Source organism: Porites lutea, chromosome 1, assembly GCF_958299795.1.
Source record: "Porites lutea chromosome 1, jaPorLute2.1, whole genome shotgun sequence".
In the NCBI taxonomy this organism is placed as follows: Eukaryota; Metazoa; Cnidaria; class Anthozoa; order Scleractinia; family Poritidae; genus Porites; species Porites lutea.
Genome location: NC_133201.1, coordinates 4331811 through 4353575, shown reverse-complemented (window position 1 = coordinate 4353575; position 21765 = coordinate 4331811). Strand labels below are relative to the sequence as shown.

Here is a 21765-nt window from a genome sequence, read left to right as displayed (position 1 = left end):
TCTCAGGTGTAGAGGGTCATGGCCCGTCCACTATTCCTGTCACCATTCCAGCCCCGTCAGCGGTGAGTCCCCAGGTGTCCCGATCCATTGCAGCTCAAACTTCAAGCTCCTGTTCCAGTGATGCGGAAGTGGCCGAACTTGCTGGGGGCAGCATTGAGGATAGCATGGAAATGAAACGTCGATTCGTGGAGCAGCAAACGGAGACAGCTGGTAGAGAGGCAGGTCAAAGAGAGATGAAAAGTCCAGATCAGCGACCCTCTACCCAAAAAAACGATGAGAGAGGTCTGTGTTTGTAATGATTTTGCTAATAGAAGACGTATGAGACACTTTGTCTCATTGTCGCAAAGGTGGATAACGGTATAAAATCTTGATCACGTGGATAACGCAATAGGCCTTTTGCATTGGTTGATCACGTGATCAACGTTCTGTAAACTCGAAAACAGTTCGCTTTTGAAAAATTTTGTTAGCACTAACTGAAAGAGCATATTGAAATTTGCAATCGCTACTTTTGACACATACTGCTGAAAACTTACAGGTACCTTAATTTTAATATGCTCTTTCGGTTACTACTAACAAAAGTTTCCAAAGGCGAAGTATTTTTGTGTTTACAGAAAGTTGATCGGGGCGTGACCAACTACATTGTATTGCAAAAGGCCTATTGGTTTCCCACTGGATAGTGGTTTATCCGGTGGATAGCGCTATCCAGCGTTTGAACAAAGGTGCATGTTTTGTTGTTGAAAACCGTTCTAAGGTTAAACCTTAGTTGCTTACCTTTTACACAATCCATCCAGTCGGAAATCTCATGGGTACCGTAACTGATAGATTAAGCGCCGCTACTCGGCGCTTATTCGATTATTTACGGTAAGGATTGCCGAGTGTCGCGAAATGGAAAGAAGAGAGGGGAAAAAGCGGAAGAGTGGTAGCTCGCTGTTTTTTCTGGTTCACTTCTCTCTACGTCGCCTCCTCTATCTGAACGCCTAGAAGAGGCTTAAATTTAGTTAGCTTATAAAACAAGCGGGTTTCTCATACGTTTTATCTACTAGGTCGTGAACTGTCCTCGGCTACTGTGCAAACGTCATCTCAACAAGAGAACAAACGCAATACAATCAGTCCAACCCCACTGATGGGCAGTAACAAGCTGGGAATGGCTGGTGGCTGGTCATCCGCCTTTGAAACTCAGATGAGCGTTGTTGGAAACATTGATCAGGCAGGAAATACAGGGACAGTAGTGGTACCAGAGGACACCTTACGTCCGGCGTCTCCCACTAGACTAAAAAATGTACCAAGTTTTCGCACCTTGTTAAAGGACTATACCGTTCAAGGCCCTAATAGGTTTGAGGCGCCTGTTTATGAGGACCCTCCCACACCTACTCAACCTCAAGAGGTACAATGTCTTTCAGTGATTGTCTTGTAACTTCTCCTTACAATATCAATGCATTGTTCAACAGACATGTGGTGAGAATAGGAAAACGCATCAGCCAGAGGATTTATCTTCATTTAACAACAAATTCTCTTAAGTTGTGATCAAGGAAATGTATATCAGCAAGAAAGGAGAATTGCTTATTAGATCTGGCAGATAAAGGGTTAACTGGGTAGTCAAGTGACTAGAATATAATGTTGGACACCTAATGATTATTACACAACCTAATGCTCCTGGTAGATAACCGTTTATTAGGCACATTTATTGAGAAAGTGTGAAAATCAGAGAAAGAAAATTGCATTGTAAAAGGAATAAAGTTGAGTTCAGAGTTAAGCACCGAAATACAGTGATTAGGGCCAAGCTCGCTCCTTCTTATTAGAGAGCTTTAGATTTGAGGACGAGAACGAGACGAGTGCAAGATTTAACTAAACGTTTTTGCTCGTGTTCCCAAAAAAAGACATCCCAGAAAGCTTCATTTTACCTGTTTTCACCAAAAAAGTTAGTACGGTTATTTATACTGAAGGAGGTTAAGCCCTCTCCCGATAGCAAAATGATAAAACTTCTTACATTTGATAACTTGTTCCCGCCATTACGACATTCTTGCTAATACTCGTAGTAGAATGACGACGGCTCTCACGTTTTCCCGCTAAAATGACGCTGGTTCACGGGCGCGCACTACTTAGTATTGAGAAAATCTCGTACTCGTAGCCGTCCTCGTCTCAGAATCTAAAGCTCTATAATAACTGTTATGCCTGCAACTTGAGAAATGAGAAAGAAACTGGGGAGAGTTAACTTTCGCAAAGACCTCGGGGACTGTTACCAAGGACACGGAAAAAAATTGGCCAATTGCTGACCGGCGCGTCCCCAGTAACGATCCCCGAAATAATTGCGGGACACATTTCGGCTCCATTTCCTTCTCGCTTCTAAAGTGGCGAATGGCGAATGGTCCATCAACGCGGCTGATGACACTTAAACGTACGATAAAAGCATTCTTGCGCCGTCCCCTTGCTTTCATGAAATTTTCTATCACGTAGTAGTCACGTCCAGGGATGAATAGCAATTCTCCTAGCTGCTTTATTGCCGTTAAGATTAACCAGCTGATGTTTGTCGTTTGCAGTTACCGTAATTCTAACTGAATCTCCCGAATATTTAAGATCCCACAGACAAAGGAGCGACACTTTTCTGAAAGCATCACAGCCGCGGGCTTTGAAGTTCTTCCAAAGCGTGGATCCGTACATTCAACGCATGGTGAGGACCGAACTAATGAGCTCATGGTGTTAGTGACTGAAATAGCCAACGAGAAAGGACTAGACAGTCAGAACTACCAGTGCAAAGGATGCGGACGAAATATAGGTAGGTCAACGATATTTTTCTTTGAATTTCGACTTTACCCACCCTCAAGAGTTCGAACAAGGAGTGTACAGGGCTAAATGTGCATGTTGTGGTTCAAGTTTATCCTTGGTTGCAATTAATTTTCCTTTGAACAAAGGAAACATATCATTTAAACCAGAGATGAAACTGAACCACAACACATATGTTGGTAAGAAAAGCTTGTATTTTATTACTTACAACGTTTTAAGGGGATTGAAACATCTTATCCGAACACACTTAAAAATGCAGCTAAGCTGCCGCCCCGCTGTCTTGCGTGACGTCAATGATTGTACATTGGCAATATATCATTATTGACGTGAGAGTGACTGATGTAATTGAATTTATAGTGCCCGCACCGTCCAAATTTGGTCAGCGCCAGCAGATTATGAAGAATTAGCCGGCGGGATTAAAGGAGCTGTGTTATGAAAGTGGAAACCGTCACCAAAAAAATAACCACTCAAAACATGAAAAGAAAGCATAAATAACACAACATACAAATACAAAACAAGGCAGGGATCGACAAACTTAAAGAAGACTGAAACGGATTGCAATTGTGGGTTTTGAAAAACAGCTTTTCAAAGTTAATTTTATTGTTTGTTTCTTTTGATATGATGTTTGGGAGACATATCCGTTGGACACGAAGCTGTGATTTAGTAATTCACAAGAAATTCATCAAGTTCCATAGCGAATGAGGACACGTTACCGGTATTGTTAACATGGACTTAAGTCTTGGGATACTTTTGCATTTCTGGGGCGTTTTCCAATTCACACAGGTCCAACCTCTGCCCTCACCCCACATACAACGTTGGACGAAAGTATTCAGAATTTTTCCTGAGTTTCACTTTGTATAGGGTGAGGCGAGGGAGAACCGCAAGAAAATTTCGAAAAGGATGCACTGTTTTATGAGGGAATCCAAAAATAACAGAAAATTATGAACACTGCATTACTGTCTCAAGGACTTTTGATCAGGAGTGAGGACAGCCGTGACACAGCCCCTTTAAAGTCAATCAGAAACGGAGAAATATTTGGAACGAATACCGTATTTACTCGAATAAGCGCCGTCCCGATTAAGCGCCGCATCTAAGGCGTGAAAATTTCATTTAATAAGTGCTGCGATGCTTATTCGAGTAAATAATATTGTCTATTTTGCAGGCATGATTTATGGAGAGTTCAAAGTTTGCACATACGACGCCTGTTATTACTGCTTTGAATGTCACGAGAACGAAGAGCATGTTATACCTGCTCGGGTCATACATAATTGGGATCTTCGGAAACATCAAGTTGCCAAACACTGCAAGTTGTTCTTGCTTCACATTGAAGAGGAGCCGCTTTTCAATATTGACGAGACAAACCCAACTCTGTACAATGTCATCAAGGAACTGCGTGAAGTCATGGTACAATAACATTTCTTTCCTTTTTACGACAGGCTTCGGGTACCCCACTAAATTGATGCAAACATACACTGGAAAACAGTGGCGTCCTAGTTGAGTTTAAATCGCGTTTATTGCCAGGAGGGGCAACGATTAATTAGCACTAGCAGGCAGTACGCAGCCTTCTGTGCGAGAGGTTCTGCGTTCGATTCCCAGCTGTGACCTCAAAATTGTTGTTTCAACTTCTGTCCTTTCCGTGTAGCTTTATGAGCACACCGTCGGCCTCCGCGAGTTACCGGCGTAAAATAAGGATCTTTACCCTTAGCTTTTGCCAGGATCCCGAGGGGGGAGGGGATCGTATACCCCCTAATAAAAGCCATATAGGTATGTGTCGCACCAAAGGATACGGTTTTTGCCATTTTATGGTTGCAAAAGTCAATGGATTTCTATTAAACAAAGGCAGTAACCGAAAATGGCTGAAAATCATCAGTTATCCAAAATGGCGGTGCGCTGGAAATTTTCTAAAAAGCGAAACTAGGCGCGACTGCGTGTCAATGTCTGATCCTTCAAATCTTTTCTTTTAATTCCAAGAAAAGAAACAAAATTCGAACAGTTTTAAGTCAGTCTGTTATAACAATGGAGGTGGAGTGAGTCTCTCTCAGCACGAACTGCGAGTGAATTGAACGGTGTCGGTGTCTTTAGATCTGTCCATTCGTTGTTCAAGAACCACTACTCCTAACTCTAGCCTTAACCCTAACCTTTACCCTAACATACCTGCCAACAATATTTTATAATAGGTACTAAGATCACAATTACAGCATTTAAAAGGATTCGTATATACATGTAAAGATCCTATAGCCGATGAAGTGAGGAGGAGAATATGGCCTCGCGAATATCTCTGGGACGATATTCATCAGTACTCGTTGCTGGTAAGCGATACCCTGTTTAAATGTTTTGTATTATTTTTCAAATTCCTTAACTACATTGCTCACTGTGACGTGAGCGATATGTCAATAAAAGATGCTCCTTGCGTAGCGTATTTATCTTCGATGATCGCATGGCTACCCCCATTTTTCCACTTACTCTTGCTATAATACTGCTTTGTCGTCTGCATATAGTCATTACAAGCCGAAAAACCCATTGAGTGAGGAAGCACCTTGATTATAAAACTGACCCAGTCTATCAGACTCTCTCTCCTGGTGTACGTTTCTCAAAACTAAAAAAAAAAAACAATTTCAACTTTAGGTGGACAAACGTCATTAACAGAAATATGATTTTAATAAAATTCTTCAAATGAAAAAAAAAAATTGAAAACTTTGCAAGATCGAGAAGTATATTGCTGTACTTTGCACAAAAACTCCCAGGGATCTTTAACAAATTGACGAGAAAAAATGCCTTCCAGGCCCGAAAACTCTTCGGGAATTTTGAGAAATGGACGCCTGATCCATTAAAGGAAAATTACTGCAGTTTATTGTTGTTGCGAATGTTCTACACTGATTCAAAGACATTGATCAATACCCAAGTCATACCCCATAGTTAATGTAGTTTTTACAAAAGCTAGGAAGAAACTTGTTGTATAAGTAGAAGAAATTTCTTGGAAACAGTTGTCACAGCGGAGAAACTCTGCTCGATTGTAAATTTTCTCAAGGGAAAACCTTTGTAAAGAATAGGGAATTGGCTTCAGGAAAGAACGGTAGTATTCTAGGACTTTGCTCAAGGGATTTCTTGTTTCGACTCGTTTTATTTTCAGGATTTAATTCAAGTACAATCAGGACAGCTTGCTCATCACCTGAAAAAAATCATTGCTCATTGCACCAAACATGTTTACAAGTGTAAGGTAAGCCAGCGGCGGTCACTTTGCATGCTACAGTTTATCAGACCGATCGTTTTATCTGAAGGGAGGAGCAAAATGAAAAATCGGCCTTTAATAAGACCGGCATTTGTGTTTTCGGGCTGAAAAATCGTGGCGCGTAAACCACCTTTAGAATTGCGTTTTAGGAGCGACAAATACCAGCATTTTAAGTGTCTTTAAAAATGCTTATTAGATGTGTGCTTGAGCGTATAAAGTTCAGGTGGTGTAACTCGAGTTCGGGCGAGTTGACAAATAACCTGATGAGGCTACTCGCTATTAAAACATCGTTCAATTTTAATATTTGATATTCACCCATTGTCATTTGAAAATACAAAGGTAAGGTTAACTTTTTCAAGTAACGGTGCTTTTCATCAAGAGGTAAAAGCAGCCACCAGTCGTGTCAATGCAAGTACAAAACACTTCTTGTCAAAAGTGAAACAGATGGTTTGTTACGAATATAACTTTGGTTTGTCCAAACAATGTGAAAGCATCCGTCTAGCGATCAAGGGGAACTTGTTGACCTTTCATAGGAACTAGTGGATAAAACTAGAAAAAGGGGAAAACAAGAGAGTAAATTCACGTTTGTTGTTCTTTATCCCACACACAGCTTTGTTGTCAGAAAGGGTTCTTTTGCGAAATTTGTAACAACTCGAAGATCATTTATCCTTTTGAAGTAGCAACAACTACTCAGGTAAGGCTGACCCCGGTCGTTTCGCCCACCCTGAGTCGTTTCGCCAACGTTCCATTTGCTAACGTCTTATGTCGTTCTGCTTAAGAAGCAAAACGAGCACTTTTCATCGGTATACACCTCGTTTCTTTCAGCCACTGATCAGGTGAAAGCAGTTAGCGAACTGTCCTAAAACGTAAGCGAAACGACTTAAAGACGTTAGCAAAATAACTGGCAGGCGAAACGACCGTAACCCAGGTAAGAGCCTAGGAAGTAGATGTTAAGATTTGCAATGCACTTGTTAAGGAAATAGTGGGCTCAGGCAACAGGACGTCAGGAAGAGGAGAAAGGCACGTCTGTTTGTGACAAAAGTGACAGGGCTTCTGACAGTATTACTTGCTTGTTTTGTCGTGAGGTTTACTTAACAGTACTGTGCTCTGAGGCCCGTTTCTATAAAGGCCCGCAAAATTTTCGGGCCTGAAGATAAATCTTAAAATCAAAACCTGTTGAATAGTAGCACATTTCCTAACTCACGAACCAGTCAAAAATTATTGAAACTTTGTTTGTAAATGCAAACTCGGAAAACATAAAACAGCTTTTCGCGGCCCGAAACGTTACCGGGACTTTCGAGAAACAGGCCCCAGGTCTTTTACAAAAAGATCTGTTAAAAGGAAGGTGATGTTTGGCGGATTTTTTTTCTTTCAAACATAATTATTGTCACGCTTGTCACACACGGTTTGCCGTCTTCTTTCTTCTGCCATCCTATTGCGTAAGTTCACCAATAAATAACACCCAAAAGTGATTTTTCGTTACTTAAAGAAAGTAGTTGAACATCCCACTAGCTCTTCAAAACAAGGTAAAGGTTGTAGTTTGTTTTCTCTGTTACTGTACCTGATGTTAATAGACATGCTTTCTCTTTAAAAGAAAAAAAAAGAAGATTCTTTGGTGGTTGCTTTAGTGACAGTTGTTTTGGTCTTGACTGTTTTAGTGTGGAAAGTGCAAAGCCCTGTACCACAAGGCTTGCATTGCAGAAAGAAAATGCCCCAAGTGTATCAGGAAGAGAAAACAGCAAACTGCAAAGACAATCACCGCTACTGTTTTGGAATTCGATTCGCCTTGGTGATTGGGCAAAGTAAAGGCAGAATCATTCATTTGAATCTGGAAATTAAATGACAGACTCGCCTGCCTTGGTCGCCGGCAGAGTGGACGGACATACTTCAATCGGAGGATGTATCGATGAATCTGCAAATTAAATAATAAGCTGACCAGTATTGGTCGAATGTTAGAGCAGAGAAATGTGCTGCTTTGGAAACAGAGTTTGGAATGGCCGACTTACTTGCCTTGGTCTCTGGCAGAGTGGAGGCACACACTTGAATATGAGGATTGCATTGATGAATCTGCAAATTAAGTCATTTGCTTACCAGTGTTGGTCATGTGTCAGAGCAGAGGTATGTGCTGCTTTGGAAACTGAAAAAAAAAACTGAAACTGCTTTGGGAAAATACAAATCAGATGACTGCACTAGCAGTGGTCATGGGCGGAGTAAAGGGCGGTTAGGGAGGGACCTCATAATAAGCCCCATGGTTTCAATTTGAGCTTCCTTGCCAGAAAAATACTTTTAATTCTTTTACTTATAGTCTACGTTTCTATAATCTTTAACTAACATTTTTGTAATCTGTTGCATGTCTGTATGTATGTATATAAATATTTTTTCTGGCAAATAAATAAATAAAATAAGACACTTCAGTCTGAGTCTGCTGACTAGTATTGGTTATGTGACAGAGCAGAGACAGGGATGCCTTATAAATCAGCACATTAAGTCAATGGCTGTCGCACCTTAGTGGCATGGCAGTGTGGGGACGCGCTTCAATCTGAGATTGAATTAGTAATGAATCTGCAAATCAAATCATTTTGCTCCTGTATTAGCCTAGGCTCAGTCTCCTAGTCTATTCCACAGACAAAAAATAGAGCACACTGACAAAAGACTCACACAAGATTTTATTGCTCTACAGGGCCCCTAAAAATTTTGTAGTTCTCAAGAGAAATTATACAAAATAATTATTACTTATAATATGATGTGCATCTATGCACACAAGGTCTCATGCAATGGCATCTTACTGTACCTTTATTACTCTTATATTGACTATTTTCGAATCCCCCATAATACACTCTGTTTGCCCCCCAAATTTTGCATAAGTTATTGTCTTCAAATGCTCTTGGGAAAATGCAGTACTCCCAGGAGCATTTCAAAACAATGGTTTATGCAGAATTTGGGGGGCAAACAGAGTGTATTATGGGGAATTCGAAAATAGAGAATTCACAATCTGCAATATAGTTTATGCCACAAGCACATCACCGCTTTTCAGTGGTCAAGGGGTTTAAAAGCTGGCATTTGCTGCTTACTATCTGGGACAGATCAACAACATGGAATGATACTAAACTAATGTTGTTGTTTATCATATCAAATTTGTAGTTTTGTAGAATATGAACATCTGTATCCAGAGCTTTTAGAAATGTTTTATACAGTAGAAGTTGAACCCTACTTGTTCTTAAATAATAGTTTTGTACATGTACAAAGTCATATCATAAATGTTAATACAGAGGGTAGTACAAGGTATGTAGAGCCAACAGTGATCTTCATCTTAGATCTTGCTTACTTTTGAATAGTTCTGTCTGGTACACATTGCCTTCCACAATAATCATTCTACAGGTACATACATGTAGAACAGTGAAGTAAATGAATAATTTTCCACTAAATCCTTGTGCAATCACCCATTTTGAAACAAAAGTTTCCTTTTCAGTTATGTTAAAATGTTTTGAATGACTTGCAATTATTGATCAACAGTAGACTCACTGGAGACCATGTCACAGACAATACTTGAGCCATGTACTCGTATGTCAGTCTATTAATTAACTCCAAACCAGACGTTTTCCTTTTCAATTAATTGTGAATGTGTGTGAACAACAGTAGATTTGAATGCCACAGATGGTAGTTGATCCTCAACGTACATGTACACCTGTACTTTCAACAAAATTCTTTAAATAGTTATGTAGTCCTCCACATTCCAGGTAAAAGTTTTCTTTTCAGTTTGTTGAAAAATCCTGGTTGTGATTCATCATCATTTACAACAACCTTACTATCCTCTTTGACAAGTTCCACATCTGCTGTTGACTGCTCCTCCTCAATTGCGTCAAATGGCCATGTTTCTTGTTCTAAGACTTTTAATAATCTCTCCTGGAAATAAAATTATTAAATTCACTTGCCTTTCTTGTAAACAAAGACACTGTTTTTCACAATAGGCCACTTCCGAGTTCCCAAATACCCTCAGTTTCAAAATGAGGCTAGTTGCACAACCTTTCTTCTGAAAATGAGTTTTATTTGTATGAGAATGAAAAAAGATTTCCACATCAAAGGCTGAGCACCCACCCTTGTTTTGATACAGAGGCCCGGGGGAACTCGGAAATGGCCTATTAACATAACAATAAACATTTGAAAAGTACCAGTATTCTATATATTTAATTGCATCAGTGTTGTATCTGTAAAGATAATTCTCAAGGAAAACCAAAACTTACTCTTTCTGCAATGACTGTCTTAATGGCTGCCATTGATTTCTGGACCTAAATGCAAAATGACGTGAATGAGAAAAGAACATGTTTTACAAAAATATTGTTAAAGAATATTATTGCAATCTCAATGTCAGTTGTACCAGAAAATATTATTATTGAGTGGCATTATTAACTTGACTTCAAAAATACTGTATTTCCTTGAATAAAAGCTGGGGGCGATTATTTCTTTTTTGCACAAAAAAGAGGACGATTATTCGAGGGACGGCGATTATTTTAGGGAGGCAGTTATTATTTCCATTATTGCTCACTGGAAGTCGTGCCCTAAATATTTTGTTTTATTTTACCATTAAATAAAAAAATAATCATGTAAAAAAAAAACTGAACATAGCACAGGCTTTTTAAGTGTTCCAAATTTAGTTCCTTGATTAATTTTCATTGCTTGAATTGTCACTGATCAGTTTTGCTGAATCTCATTGCTCTTAAACTTGACAGGGAGCGGATAAAAGGAAGAGAAGATAGTGAGACGGGTGGGGGGCATTATTTTAAATATTTCCGTCTAAGGGGGGCGATTATTCGAGGGAGGCGATTAATTAAGCGAGAACTATTATTCGAGGAAATAATATTATAGTAAGCACAGAAATGATTTCCTGTACTGAGGGGCTTGTACTTTATTACCTGTGTGGCAGGGCCAGCCATTTTGCTGGGGGTCATTTTCAAAATCTTGACTGTTTATTGGGGGTCATTTTTGGAGAAGGGATCGTTTCCTGGAGGGTTATTTCTAGTAGTACGAAGCAGCAATGAGCATAAATTGAAATTGTATGTGAAAGCCATAAACAAGACTGTTGATTAAGTATGTGGTGTACTTGGGCATGAATTGTGACTAGAATGTTTGTAGTTTTTACAGCAATTGGGTGGGGGGTCACTTTCACAATATGTAAAATTTATGGGGGGTCATTTCTTAAAAGCTAGGATGAAGTGGGGGGTCGGTTTGGATATCTTCTAAGCTTTCTCAAAATGGCCGCCCACCCTTCCCCCATAGATCATGAATGACCAGCCCCTGAAAAGTACAGTATATAAAAGTACAGTGGGAATCTACTGATTCTATTGTATGCAGCCACTCTTGCAATCATATTATAATAAACACCTTTGTTTGAAAGCTGAAATCAGTTCTCTGCATTTTGAAAGCATCATTCCTCCTCTACCCTGAGCCACAGATGGAACTAAACCTGTGGTTAAATCTGTTTGCAAAACAGTGCCAAAATCCTTGTTTTGGGCCCTGATCAGTGTACCAGGATTTGTATCACTCCATAATTGTCCTAATAAAAATGCCATTGTGAATTTGACAATCAGGTTGAAGGGAAATTTAAAGCGCATTTCAGCGTGCAAAGAAAGCAGTGTCTGATAGCCTGGGGCTAGTGGATTTTGCTATTGGGCTAGTGAAATCTGTTTTTAACTTGTCTGACGGGAAATTGATGCTCTTTGAGGATTCGAATAACACAAGAAATGTGAAATCAATTCTGCTTGACAAAGAGGTTTTGGGGCTAGCAGAAATGACATCTGGGCTAGTAAATGCTAGCTTCAGCTTGCCCAAATGGCAAGCTTTAAAAATGATTTTCTTTCCACCCTGGAATTTTCAGTAATTTATTGTGTCTGTTGGGGGCCCAGAAGAAAGATGTTGGCACTGCTTTGTAAACGTCACTAACTGGGGTTACATTACGCATTTCCTAAAATTTTTTAAATCCATTAGGAGTTGAGAACAAGGATATTGGCGCTGCTTCCTGGATTTCCTAACTAGAGTTAGATTACACATTTCCTATAATTCGTTAAATCCGTTGGGAGTCCAACAACAAGGATATCAGCGCTGCTTCCTGGACAAACTGGAGTTACATACAGCTGTGATGCAGGCTATCCTCCTCTTACCTTGTGTAATCTTGTTGGAGAAGGCATTGGAACTCCTTGTCTCTTCGCCTCATGTCTTAAAGTTAGCAACATGTTTCTTTCCTTCAGCAGTACATACCTGCAAAATAAGTGTGTGATTGAAAGGCATCCTCTCCGAGTAGAAGTGGTAACCCAAAGTTTCTAATGCACTAAGCTGTGAGCTCTGACTGTGAGCATAAGCAGTGGGATTATACATGTAAGATTCTTAAACTGGTTTTCTCAATCTCATAACTCATACGTATGTTAACTCTCCTGGATTATCCAGGATTCTTGCAGATACATCACCCGATCTCGGGTCACCAAATCTCACAGACAAAAGCAACTTTTGAGCATTTTTTTGTGCTTTATGGTTTGGTTAATCAATTTTTATAGTCATCAATCAATCAACAACTTTATTTAAGTGTCTACTCTTCTAGCTTGCCATCAGGCCTACTAATCGGGGACATAGTACAGTTCTTGTATGTATTTCATCACTGAAAAAGATTATTAATGTCATTATAACAGAAGCACCTTATCCCTATGCCTCTGATTATAATCAGAAAATCAATATTATAGCAAAATCAATATATCGATCCGGTGGACCCTTTATCATTGCTCCTCACAGCTACTCTTTGAATGCCTCCTTGGTAAACATTTTCTCAGGTTAAACCTTAAACTGTTAAGACTGCTCGTCTTACGCCTGCACAAAAATTGACAATTATAGTGAAATTGCTTCTTACCAAAGTTTGTGAAGGTCTTCATTACTCTTGCCCCTCAGTTCTCCGGCTCGCCACTTTCTACCTTCAAAGTGCACAATAGGATTATTATATTAACATTTTAGCTATTAGTAAAGCCAAACAAATCAAAAGATAGCTATCATCTCTTGAGTGTTCGTGGGAGATATTGAGGGGATGCTGTAGCCAAGTCAAAGATAACCGCAGCTTGGCGGGAGGTTGTTATCCACTGTTCGACCGGCAGAGGTATTTTGTAGAACGCTGAATGAAGAATGCCAAATGACTCTGAAGTTTAGTGATTAGGGTTAGGAAACTGAGTAAATCAGGTTCCATTTAGAGTCGTAATACCGGGAAAATTGACCTGAAACTTGATTCACTCAGTCTGCTAACCCTAATCACTAAACTTCAGAGTCATTTGGCATTCTGCATTCTGCATACAACGTTGCATTTGTGCGTTCTGCAAAATACATGTACCCCTGCCGCTGTTCGACAAATAATTTCAAGGAGGGTGGGGAGGGTGGGAGGCAACAAAAGTTGCTCAGGGGGTATCTTAAATACAGACAAATACCTGTGTTGACGGATTCTGGGGCCAATTCTCCCTTCTCGATCACTCCCGGAGGGAAAAATTCTTCCAGCCCAAACACTGCATGACTTCTGTGTAGGCAACGAACACAACTTGCTCTGCATGTGAGGGAATGAAAACTTCATCAAATTAATTCTCCACAGTATGAAAAACAAGCAGAAAGTCTCTCCCTTCATACGAATCACTTTCCCATACCTGATTAAGGATTCTGTTAAGTTAAATGGACGTAATTTGTACAAGAACCGAATTCTGTGCAAAGCGACCGCCATATTGCTTTTTGTATTACGCATTCATTTTTATGCGCAGAAAAAATAACCGCTGGTCGGTCGTGGCTTCCTTCAGCGAGTACCGCTCCCGTGGGTCATTGTGACTTTGATACTTCTATATTTTCTTCTTCTTTTCTCTGGGTGCCGTTCCCTGATATTATTCTGTGTGTCATAAATAAGGTCGATGAAATGAAACCGAAAAGGAAGTGAACTTCTCCGCAATTCTCGGTAATTTTTTTTTTCGGTAATATTTTCATCTGTCTGGCCTTCCTCTTCGTATGTTTTTTTCTTACTCATTGATTGGAACATCACGCAAGGCCCCAAAAATATAAATTTAGAGCGGAAGGTATATTGGATGCATCAACAGATTTAATTTGACTTTCTATAAAATGTAAACTGGTATATGATATACAGAAATGTTTTGAGTAGTGGTGTTTTCATACAAACAGCAAAATCCTATACCTACTGCCCTAGTACAGTATCAGTCGTGATGTAACATTCCGCTAAACCGGGCTTTCTCGATGCCTAAGTTAGCATATGACTAATGAGATTAAATGCAAACTGATGAAAAAGAGAAGTTTTTGCGTCTTTTCTTAGAAACTCATTTTACTGATTTTAAATCGGTCCAAACGAACTAGCAAAGGCGGCGAAGGGATGATTTTTTTGCGGCACTAATTAAATTTGTGCACCCCGTCTTTCATAGCAACACGGAACTTACACAGCTTAAGATTACCACAGAAAACTAATTAACGGATTCGAATTTGTACGCCACTTGTTTATATTTCTAAAACCTGTTTATTTTACACAGTACTGTGTGTTCAGTAAAAGCCGATATAGCTATGATATTCGTTTTTTCGCCCGTCTAATTTTCTACCAAGTGATAATGAAAAAATAAAAGCGAAACGTAATATTTCCGAGTCTTATTCCTCGAGGGACTTCATTAAGACCTGACTAAAGTCCATTGAAGAACGACAAAAGATTTTCCCGTGGGCTTTGTACTAAAAGCTAAATCAAAATTGTTGACAGGTTAAAGCTGTTAGCAGATTAAAAGTCGGAAAACACATACATAATTGAACATATTTTAAGCAACGCTGTTGGTTGAATCCTGTCCTGTATGGTAAAACCTAAGTCATTTGTCAAGAAAAACCTAGTATTTTAATTGGTTTTACTTACCTGAAAATCTCTGAGTACTACTTTTGTAGAGGCCCTCTTTTACTAATTGTAATTGGTATTATGTCCACACAAAAGGTAGTTCTTTACATGTACATACGGGCTTTCTGTTACGTAAATTAAGAATCACTTCATCTCTCATAAATTATCCACATCCTGTCAGAGAGTTTAAGAGCTTTGCCCATTGTACGAAGTGACACAAGGTGAAATATGACTGATAAAATGTTTACATACTTTTGAAGTGCGGCTGGCATCATGTAAGTTTCTCAGCGCCACAGCCACATCTGATACCATGTAAGCTGGTAGGACAAAAAAGACTCTCAAAGCTTGTTAAAATGGAGTGTGGCGATAACTAAGTGTCTGAAATATTTTGCAAGCTTTGTGTGCGATATACATTGCCATGGAAGAGACAAAGAATCAACAAATGACGAAGAAAGTGCGGTTTGACTTAAAAGACGAAATTTTTCTCATTCCAAGCAAGTGGGATCGTCTTAGCAAATGCAAAACTGCCCGCACTAAAGTCATCGATGAGAAAACGCCAAATCAGAGGTCTCGCACCGTTGTTGAGCGACGAAGTAAGAAGAAACAGAACGGGTATAGGAAAATACCAAACTTTGATTCCGTGGCCAAAGGAAAGATTGTTTTGGCCTCGGAAACAAATTGTACTGTTTCGGACAATTCTCTGAGAAATACTTCTCCGAGCAAAAGTGGAAGCAGTTTGAAGAAAACTTCGCGTCAGAAACTCGGAGGTTACGAAAATGCCCCGAATGGTGGAACCTCTACGCCTCCTGTCGAAGCCAAATTAAAATTTTATCATCGGCCTCCGACCGAACTACCGAGACTTGATCTCGGCGTTTTGCCGAAGATTCCTTACACGCCCGACCTCAAAAAAGCGATCGAGAAAGCGCTTCAAAGGTCCCGTAGTAAATCTGCAACCGACAGTGGACTAATCAGTGAAGCCTCAGTCATACAGGAAAAGAAACACGACCTTCTAAAAATTCTTCCCACTGAAAAAGCCGAAAAAGTTTTGCAAAGAAGACTTTCAGACAGTTCGGTCATCATTGGGGATGAAAAACCGACTGAAGATAAGCCAAGTTGTGATGAAGGTATCTCTAAATTTAGCGAGTTATCTTCGATCAATCTGGACGGTTGGAGCCCTTTTAATGCCTGGACAGCAAAAGACAGTACCGTTCGATCAAATCGAACGCCTCCTATAAGACGAGGACGATCTATGTCTTCACTGATTCCTAGTAGCATTCTTTATTAGTATGGCGCAAAGTTTTGGAAAACTTTTCTCGGAAAAGAAAACGTTCGTGTCCCCAACGTGTTTATATGATAAAGAAACAGAAAAGCCTTTGTATGTATCATTCACGGTCATTGTTCAGGACAAGCTCAAGGCCTTGCTTCTTCACGACATTGAGTAGCTCACAGCTTTACGTCAAAAAAGATACTTTCAAAAAGTGGTAGTAGATATATATATTTACACCGTAGTTATAGTCATAGAAAGAGCAGAGTCATTATTATTTATTTGTTTATTCAGTTTAGGGGCATAGCCTAGAACACAACGCACCCATTCTGATATGGTATGACTTCTGAATACGTCAAGTATGACGCATATCAATAGGTAAATGCTCGGAAAGATGGAGGTCTTCTAAAGTCCAATTAAAGGCCTATTCAAATTATACTCGGTATTTTTTGGAGCAATTTTTGCGATTGTGAGCATTTCTCAGAAAGGATCAACTTCTTATAACTTTACCCGCCCAAAGTCTAGCAACTATAGGACTTACCAAGAACTAGTGTAACTTGGAATCGAACTTTCAGATTTTGGCTGCAATATTTTGAGCCAATTTTATGCATTTTTAGGAGCAACTTTGATTTGCGCATAGCAAATATATTTAGTCCTACCCGTAACGAAGAAGTCCATGCGTATATTGCTTCATCTAAAACCTGATTATGTAGCATCCAGTTTAATAGGCAACCAAACTACAGAGAATAGACATATTTAGATTTATTTATTATTGTTTAAAATTTAAGCTCTTAATACAGTAGTTTTTTTGCTGCTGGTAAAGTTGTTACCGCAAAGCGGGATAAAAGAAGTTGTCAGTAAAAATAGCCTGTTCCAGGCTCTTAAATAGTAGAGCTGTTGCGAAAACATTCCCTCGCAAACATCAGCCCCCACGCCTTTCACTAGTAATCACGAGCGTTGCACATATTACCTTGGAGCCTGGAACATACCAATTAAAAAGTTAAAATGACGTTCTGTTTTTGAGAAAAAAAAATACAAATTGATTATCGAAAATATATGACCTATGATTTAGACCCGTGAAAAAATATAAAACATAAATTATTATTTTATGCTGTTGCACTGATCCTGCATTTGATTGTGTGGAAAAATGTTCATTTAAAGTACGTATTGAAACTGAGTTATTTCAAGCATTAATGATCTACAATCTGCGGGTGTAACAGATAGTGAAATAAAATGAGACACGTGCAACTGAGGTAAAAATTAACAATTTTTAAGTTCACAATGAGTGGTGTGGTGCCGATTATTATCCTTAAAAGAGATATAGTCCGCGCAAATCCTACATGAATCGACACTGGTGACCAGTGGAGCCCGCGGTGCGGTCAGTTACTGGTTGCTATTACAAAGTTGACTCACTGAACAAAAAGACTCTGGTAGCACTAGAAGATTCTGTGACGTAGATGAATGTTCTTGGCGCAATTCTGTAATCATAATGTAACGTTGTGTACTACCATTGCTTGTGTATGCATCTTCCGTTCCGCGCTAATCAGTCTCTCTTTCACTATACTCAGTCTTCTGTCAAGAGATGGCTTCTTCTGTTTATCTGTTAATCTCCAATAAGGCCATTTTCTTGTAGGCTCCCAGTCTGAGGAGAAAAAGCCCTCATCTGTCAAAACCAACCTCTATAACGCGACACCTTTGTAATGCTTACAGCAGAAAAGGCGTTTAACCTTTTTTTAGGCGCGCGCAAAGGTGAGCGCTGATGTAGGCTGTAATCGTTGTCCTTTTGGTGTCATTAATGGTAGAATCAATATATATGGCCGGCGAGCACTGTATTTTAGCAGGAAGGAGATAACTATAGCCTGTTCAGAGGTCCACTTTGACTGTGTAATAACCCAGTTCCTCACCTCCCCCTCGTTGTAAAATGGCCGGCGAGCACTGTAGTGTAACAAGAAGGAGATATCAAAGAGATCCCTTAACTGTGTACTACCCCCCCAGCCCCTCACGTTATAAAAAGTTAACTACGCATTGATATGGTACTGGAGTAGATGCCGCCGTTCAAGCGTAAAGTGTGGTTTGCGCGTGCCTAATAACGATGCTGGGGGGTGGAAGGCGGACGTGCGCCAGCAGGGCGGAACGAGTATTGAATGGTTTAATGGTGACTCATAGGTCGGCAATATAAATATTCTTTAATTTACTCGATGTTAAGTAAAGAGATTCAGTGGCATCTCGCGTCTGGCTGTTAAGCTGTCGCATAACCTAGTGTGTTGGTTTCATTTCTCCTCGTGCCGTAAGGTTTCCTATGGTTTAAATTAAATTTGAGCGAAGGAAAAAGAATGCATATTTTGAACCTTGTTGCTTGTAAAAGGTTAAGACTTGTTAAGAAGAAAATTTAAGGCGATAACTGTTTTTTGCTTTAAACTACAAATTATCTTCACTGGACTTGCGCTTTTATAAGTAGGTAAAAATATGTTGTACGCAGCAGCGTTATTAAGGCTTTTGCGATTACAGAAGTAAGAGTATTTCGTTAATATTTCTTAAAGTTTTCAGCTAGTGACTGAACGTGACGCTCGGAATTAAGATTTGGCTTGTGATTGTTCAGCGAGCTCAGTAAATCTCAAAGGAACCCAGTGTTTATTTTGACAAGTTTGTTTTAGTACGCGATAATTACAAACTACCAAAAGAAAGCTTTGTTTTTCAAAAAAGGGCCACAATTAATTACGAAGAATTTAGTTGAGGTTAATTGACTTCAAATGAGCCCCAGAAGAGTTGACGCGTTTTTTAAGTCATGAACTTCGAAGCAAAGTTCAGGTAATTTTGAGACGATGGTTTCTGCAGTCACAGTAACTTGGAGAAGTCAAGATGGTGATGTAGTCAAGTAATGACTCAAAAGTGTTTCTGGGTACTGGCGTGGTGCAAAGGAAAGCCGATTTATTTCTAACGTTCTTTTGTTTGGGAGCCAAATATCCACGCTGTTAAGAGGCCTAATTGCAACCTTCCTTTTTAATTAAAACTGGGGAAAAAAGATGTTCTCAAAACGTATTTTGTTGAGTGCAAAATTTCGCTATAATTTAACCTTTCCAATATTAGCGGCAACCGTATTGACCGGTCGAGAAATAAGCTAAGTATTGCCCTCTGCATAGCGAGTTATTCAGTAACGATTAGCGCGTTGTGTAACAGATGAGAGACAAAACCACCTGACGCTTCACCTGCTTTGGTGGGAAGTACTTGCGCAAGTAACACATTAACAGCAAATTCATGGCAATTATACGAAAAGATATCGGGATGTCACGTCTACCTACTGTATATACTTGTCGTCATAACTCTCGAGTGCCTTAACTTCAAAGACGCAAAATTCTGGCGGCGAAAAATGGAAAGGAAACAGTGAAAAGACAAGAGTTATGTCTAGACTTTACAAGAGGAACGTGCTTTTGAACGAGAGATTTGTATCTTCAGAAGAGGTATATAAAATCTCTTACTCTTCTAGATCAATTCATACGAGCCCGCTGCTTTAAGACGCAGAAAAGGATCATCTGACTGAAACAGAGTGAAAGATGACGCGATTGGCTTGTGAACCAGAAAGTGTCAGTCCTTTAACAGGATGAAACCATCTTTAGTCTATATAATCATCTTAATTCCATTCCTTCTTTAGAAATCTTTGTCCAGTGCAACCGGCATTTTGAAGAACAGTATAGAGCAAATCTACTCACTACCTTTTTCGGATTTGTCCAGGACGCGACACATGAACAAGATCAACCGGTGCAAAAGACTGGTCAAATTTTAACTGTGCACATTGTCAAGGTTTGCAGGCTGCAAGCAGAAAAGTTTACAGGTGAAAACTCCAGCAAATTAAATAAACTGATGCCGGACTAAACTTGGTTAAAGAAACTGCCGTAAGGAGGGCTTTAAGTTCGTCAAGTTATGGGAGAAATCAAGGAAGATTGTGATGAAATTTTGACAGACAGCAATCAGTCTTCTTTGAGAACAGTCTTAGTAACCTTCCGCATTGAAAAACCCTCGGCTAAACATATAAAACGAGTTCGCTTTAACAGCTTGGTCGAAGTGAAATTTATTCCCCGGCGCCGTAAGAGGGAAAAAAGGAAATACGAGATTGATTTAAAAGAAGGGGAAAAAACAAGTAACGAGGATATCGTCATTAAGGGTACCAATACGTCTGAAAAATCTGAACATGAAGAAAACGATGCGGGTGTTAAGGATGCAGTTAGCGTTTCTGTGCATAATGTCACAATGACAGCAGATGAGGCAGCTTCCTTCAATAGCCAGATAGGGGCGGATCTAGGGATGGACGAAAAATGTCAAGAAAATAAAGACAACATTGACGACAAATCAAACAAGTCGTCTGAGTCATTTTTGGAGAGTGGTTCAATCATGACTAGAAACAATCAAAAGGATGGCGCGGATGAGTGTAGCAGTACAGAAACCACGGCGCTCCCTGGAGAGCCAACCAAATCGAAAGTCGCGGCTCGCAAGAGCTACACTACAAGTACGATTATGCTTGGGGCAGATTACGTAGGCAATGCTCTTCGCTTGAATCCAACAACATTCCCCATGTCACCAGCAATCCAGTTTAGTGAATTTCCTGTTAGAAATTCTAAGAATCAAAACTTCCCCGAGCTCGCCCCCAGAGCCGTTTGGCGTCTGGAAAAACAGACCGCAAAATTTTGCAAGGAAGCTGAAGCGCTTATCACTCAAGTAACAGAAAAAAACGCGCGCATCCAGTCGAAACTAAAAGAACAGCCAGACACAGTTATTTTCGGAAGGGACTACAAACGGGCCTTTCTAAATGAATTCACTAGAAAGTCAAATGCTACATCGCATGGAAAAACTCTTGCTCAAAATGCGTTTTACAGTGGTAAACATACCAAGGGTTCAGATCCAAGTAGTAAAAAAGTCACGAGGTTTCCATATATCAAGAACAAGAAGCAACCGAACGTCGCGAACTTACCCAGGGCTTCGTCCGAACTTTCCCTACCTCAGCTTCTGATGCATGATGGGAATGGTGCCCATCATCCTGAAACTCTCGCAAAGCCTGATGGGAAAAGTCGCATGCACAATCATTTTGACGGACTAAAAAAAGAAAAGAGTCAGAATGAAAATTATTATTATAATATCAGTTACACTTATGGACGCACGAGGCTGGGAATAAAACCAAAAAGTACAGCGGACTGACAACTGTATGAGAAAACGAAATGAATTTTGAGTGACGTTAAGTAAGCTATATTACTCATGGGATATCAGTCGCTTAGTTGGGATATCAGTCGCCCACGACGTTTTACCATTTATCGGCAGACGTAAGACCAAGAACGCAAAAATCCCAACAGCTCATTGAAAGTGCCAAAAAAATGTATGAGAATGTCTCCTTGCCCGTTACCGCACTATCTCTGTGTTGAACTGGTCGTTCTGATCTTTAACAATTTTCTCGTATAAGTGTCACCTGCCTCCCTCAGCGAGTCAAATATCAGAAGTATATTCATACATGTGACGCAGAAACATGAGTCGACGATGAATTTTTAAATGGAACGAACGAAGGAAAGAACAAATGAAAGGAACCAAAGTTAGATTCCTTGCAATGTTGCCCCGAGAGTT

At 39.8% G+C, this 21765-nt stretch overlaps 4 protein-coding genes across 4 annotated transcripts in view; 3 read left to right on the top strand and 1 right to left on the bottom strand.

Annotated features, from left to right (window-relative positions):
* Positions 1-8826, top strand: part of LOC140943025 (pleckstrin homology domain-containing family M member 1-like) — a 50101-nt gene extending 41275 nt beyond the window's left edge. Inside the window, exons 10-17 of the mRNA XM_073392061.1 lie at positions 7-288; positions 1044-1384; positions 2575-2773; positions 3944-4185; positions 4959-5090; positions 5912-5998; positions 6621-6704; positions 7669-8826. Of these exons, the coding sequence (XP_073248162.1) occupies positions 7-288; positions 1044-1384; positions 2575-2773; positions 3944-4185; positions 4959-5090; positions 5912-5998; positions 6621-6704; positions 7669-7803 (1502 nt within the window). The 3' untranslated portion in view covers positions 7804-8826. The remainder of the gene's footprint in view (positions 1-6; positions 289-1043; positions 1385-2574; positions 2774-3943; positions 4186-4958; positions 5091-5911; positions 5999-6620; positions 6705-7668) is intronic.
* Positions 8827-9671: 845 nt separating this feature from the next.
* LOC140943035 (large ribosomal subunit protein uL29m-like) lies at positions 9672-13748 on the bottom strand. Its single transcript, XM_073392072.1, has 6 exons — positions 13675-13748; positions 13465-13577; positions 12903-12963; positions 12166-12262; positions 10252-10296; positions 9672-9913 (listed from the first exon to the last, which is right to left on the bottom strand). Exons 1-6 carry the CDS (start codon positions 13746-13748, stop codon positions 9725-9727), a joined length of 579 nt encoding a protein of 192 aa, XP_073248173.1. The 3' UTR covers positions 9672-9724.
* A 1397-nt stretch (positions 13749-15145) lies between these two features.
* Positions 15146-16195, top strand: LOC140934320 (uncharacterized). Its single transcript, XM_073383967.1, has one exon. It carries the CDS (start codon positions 15316-15318, stop codon positions 16180-16182), a length of 867 nt encoding a protein of 288 aa, XP_073240068.1. The 5' UTR covers positions 15146-15315; the 3' UTR covers positions 16183-16195.
* A 3884-nt stretch (positions 16196-20079) lies between these two features.
* LOC140935479 (uncharacterized) lies at positions 20080-21348 on the top strand. Its single transcript, XM_073385061.1, has one exon. It carries the CDS (start codon positions 20080-20082, stop codon positions 21346-21348), a length of 1269 nt encoding a protein of 422 aa, XP_073241162.1.
* The last annotated feature ends 417 nt before the right edge of the window (positions 21349-21765 follow it).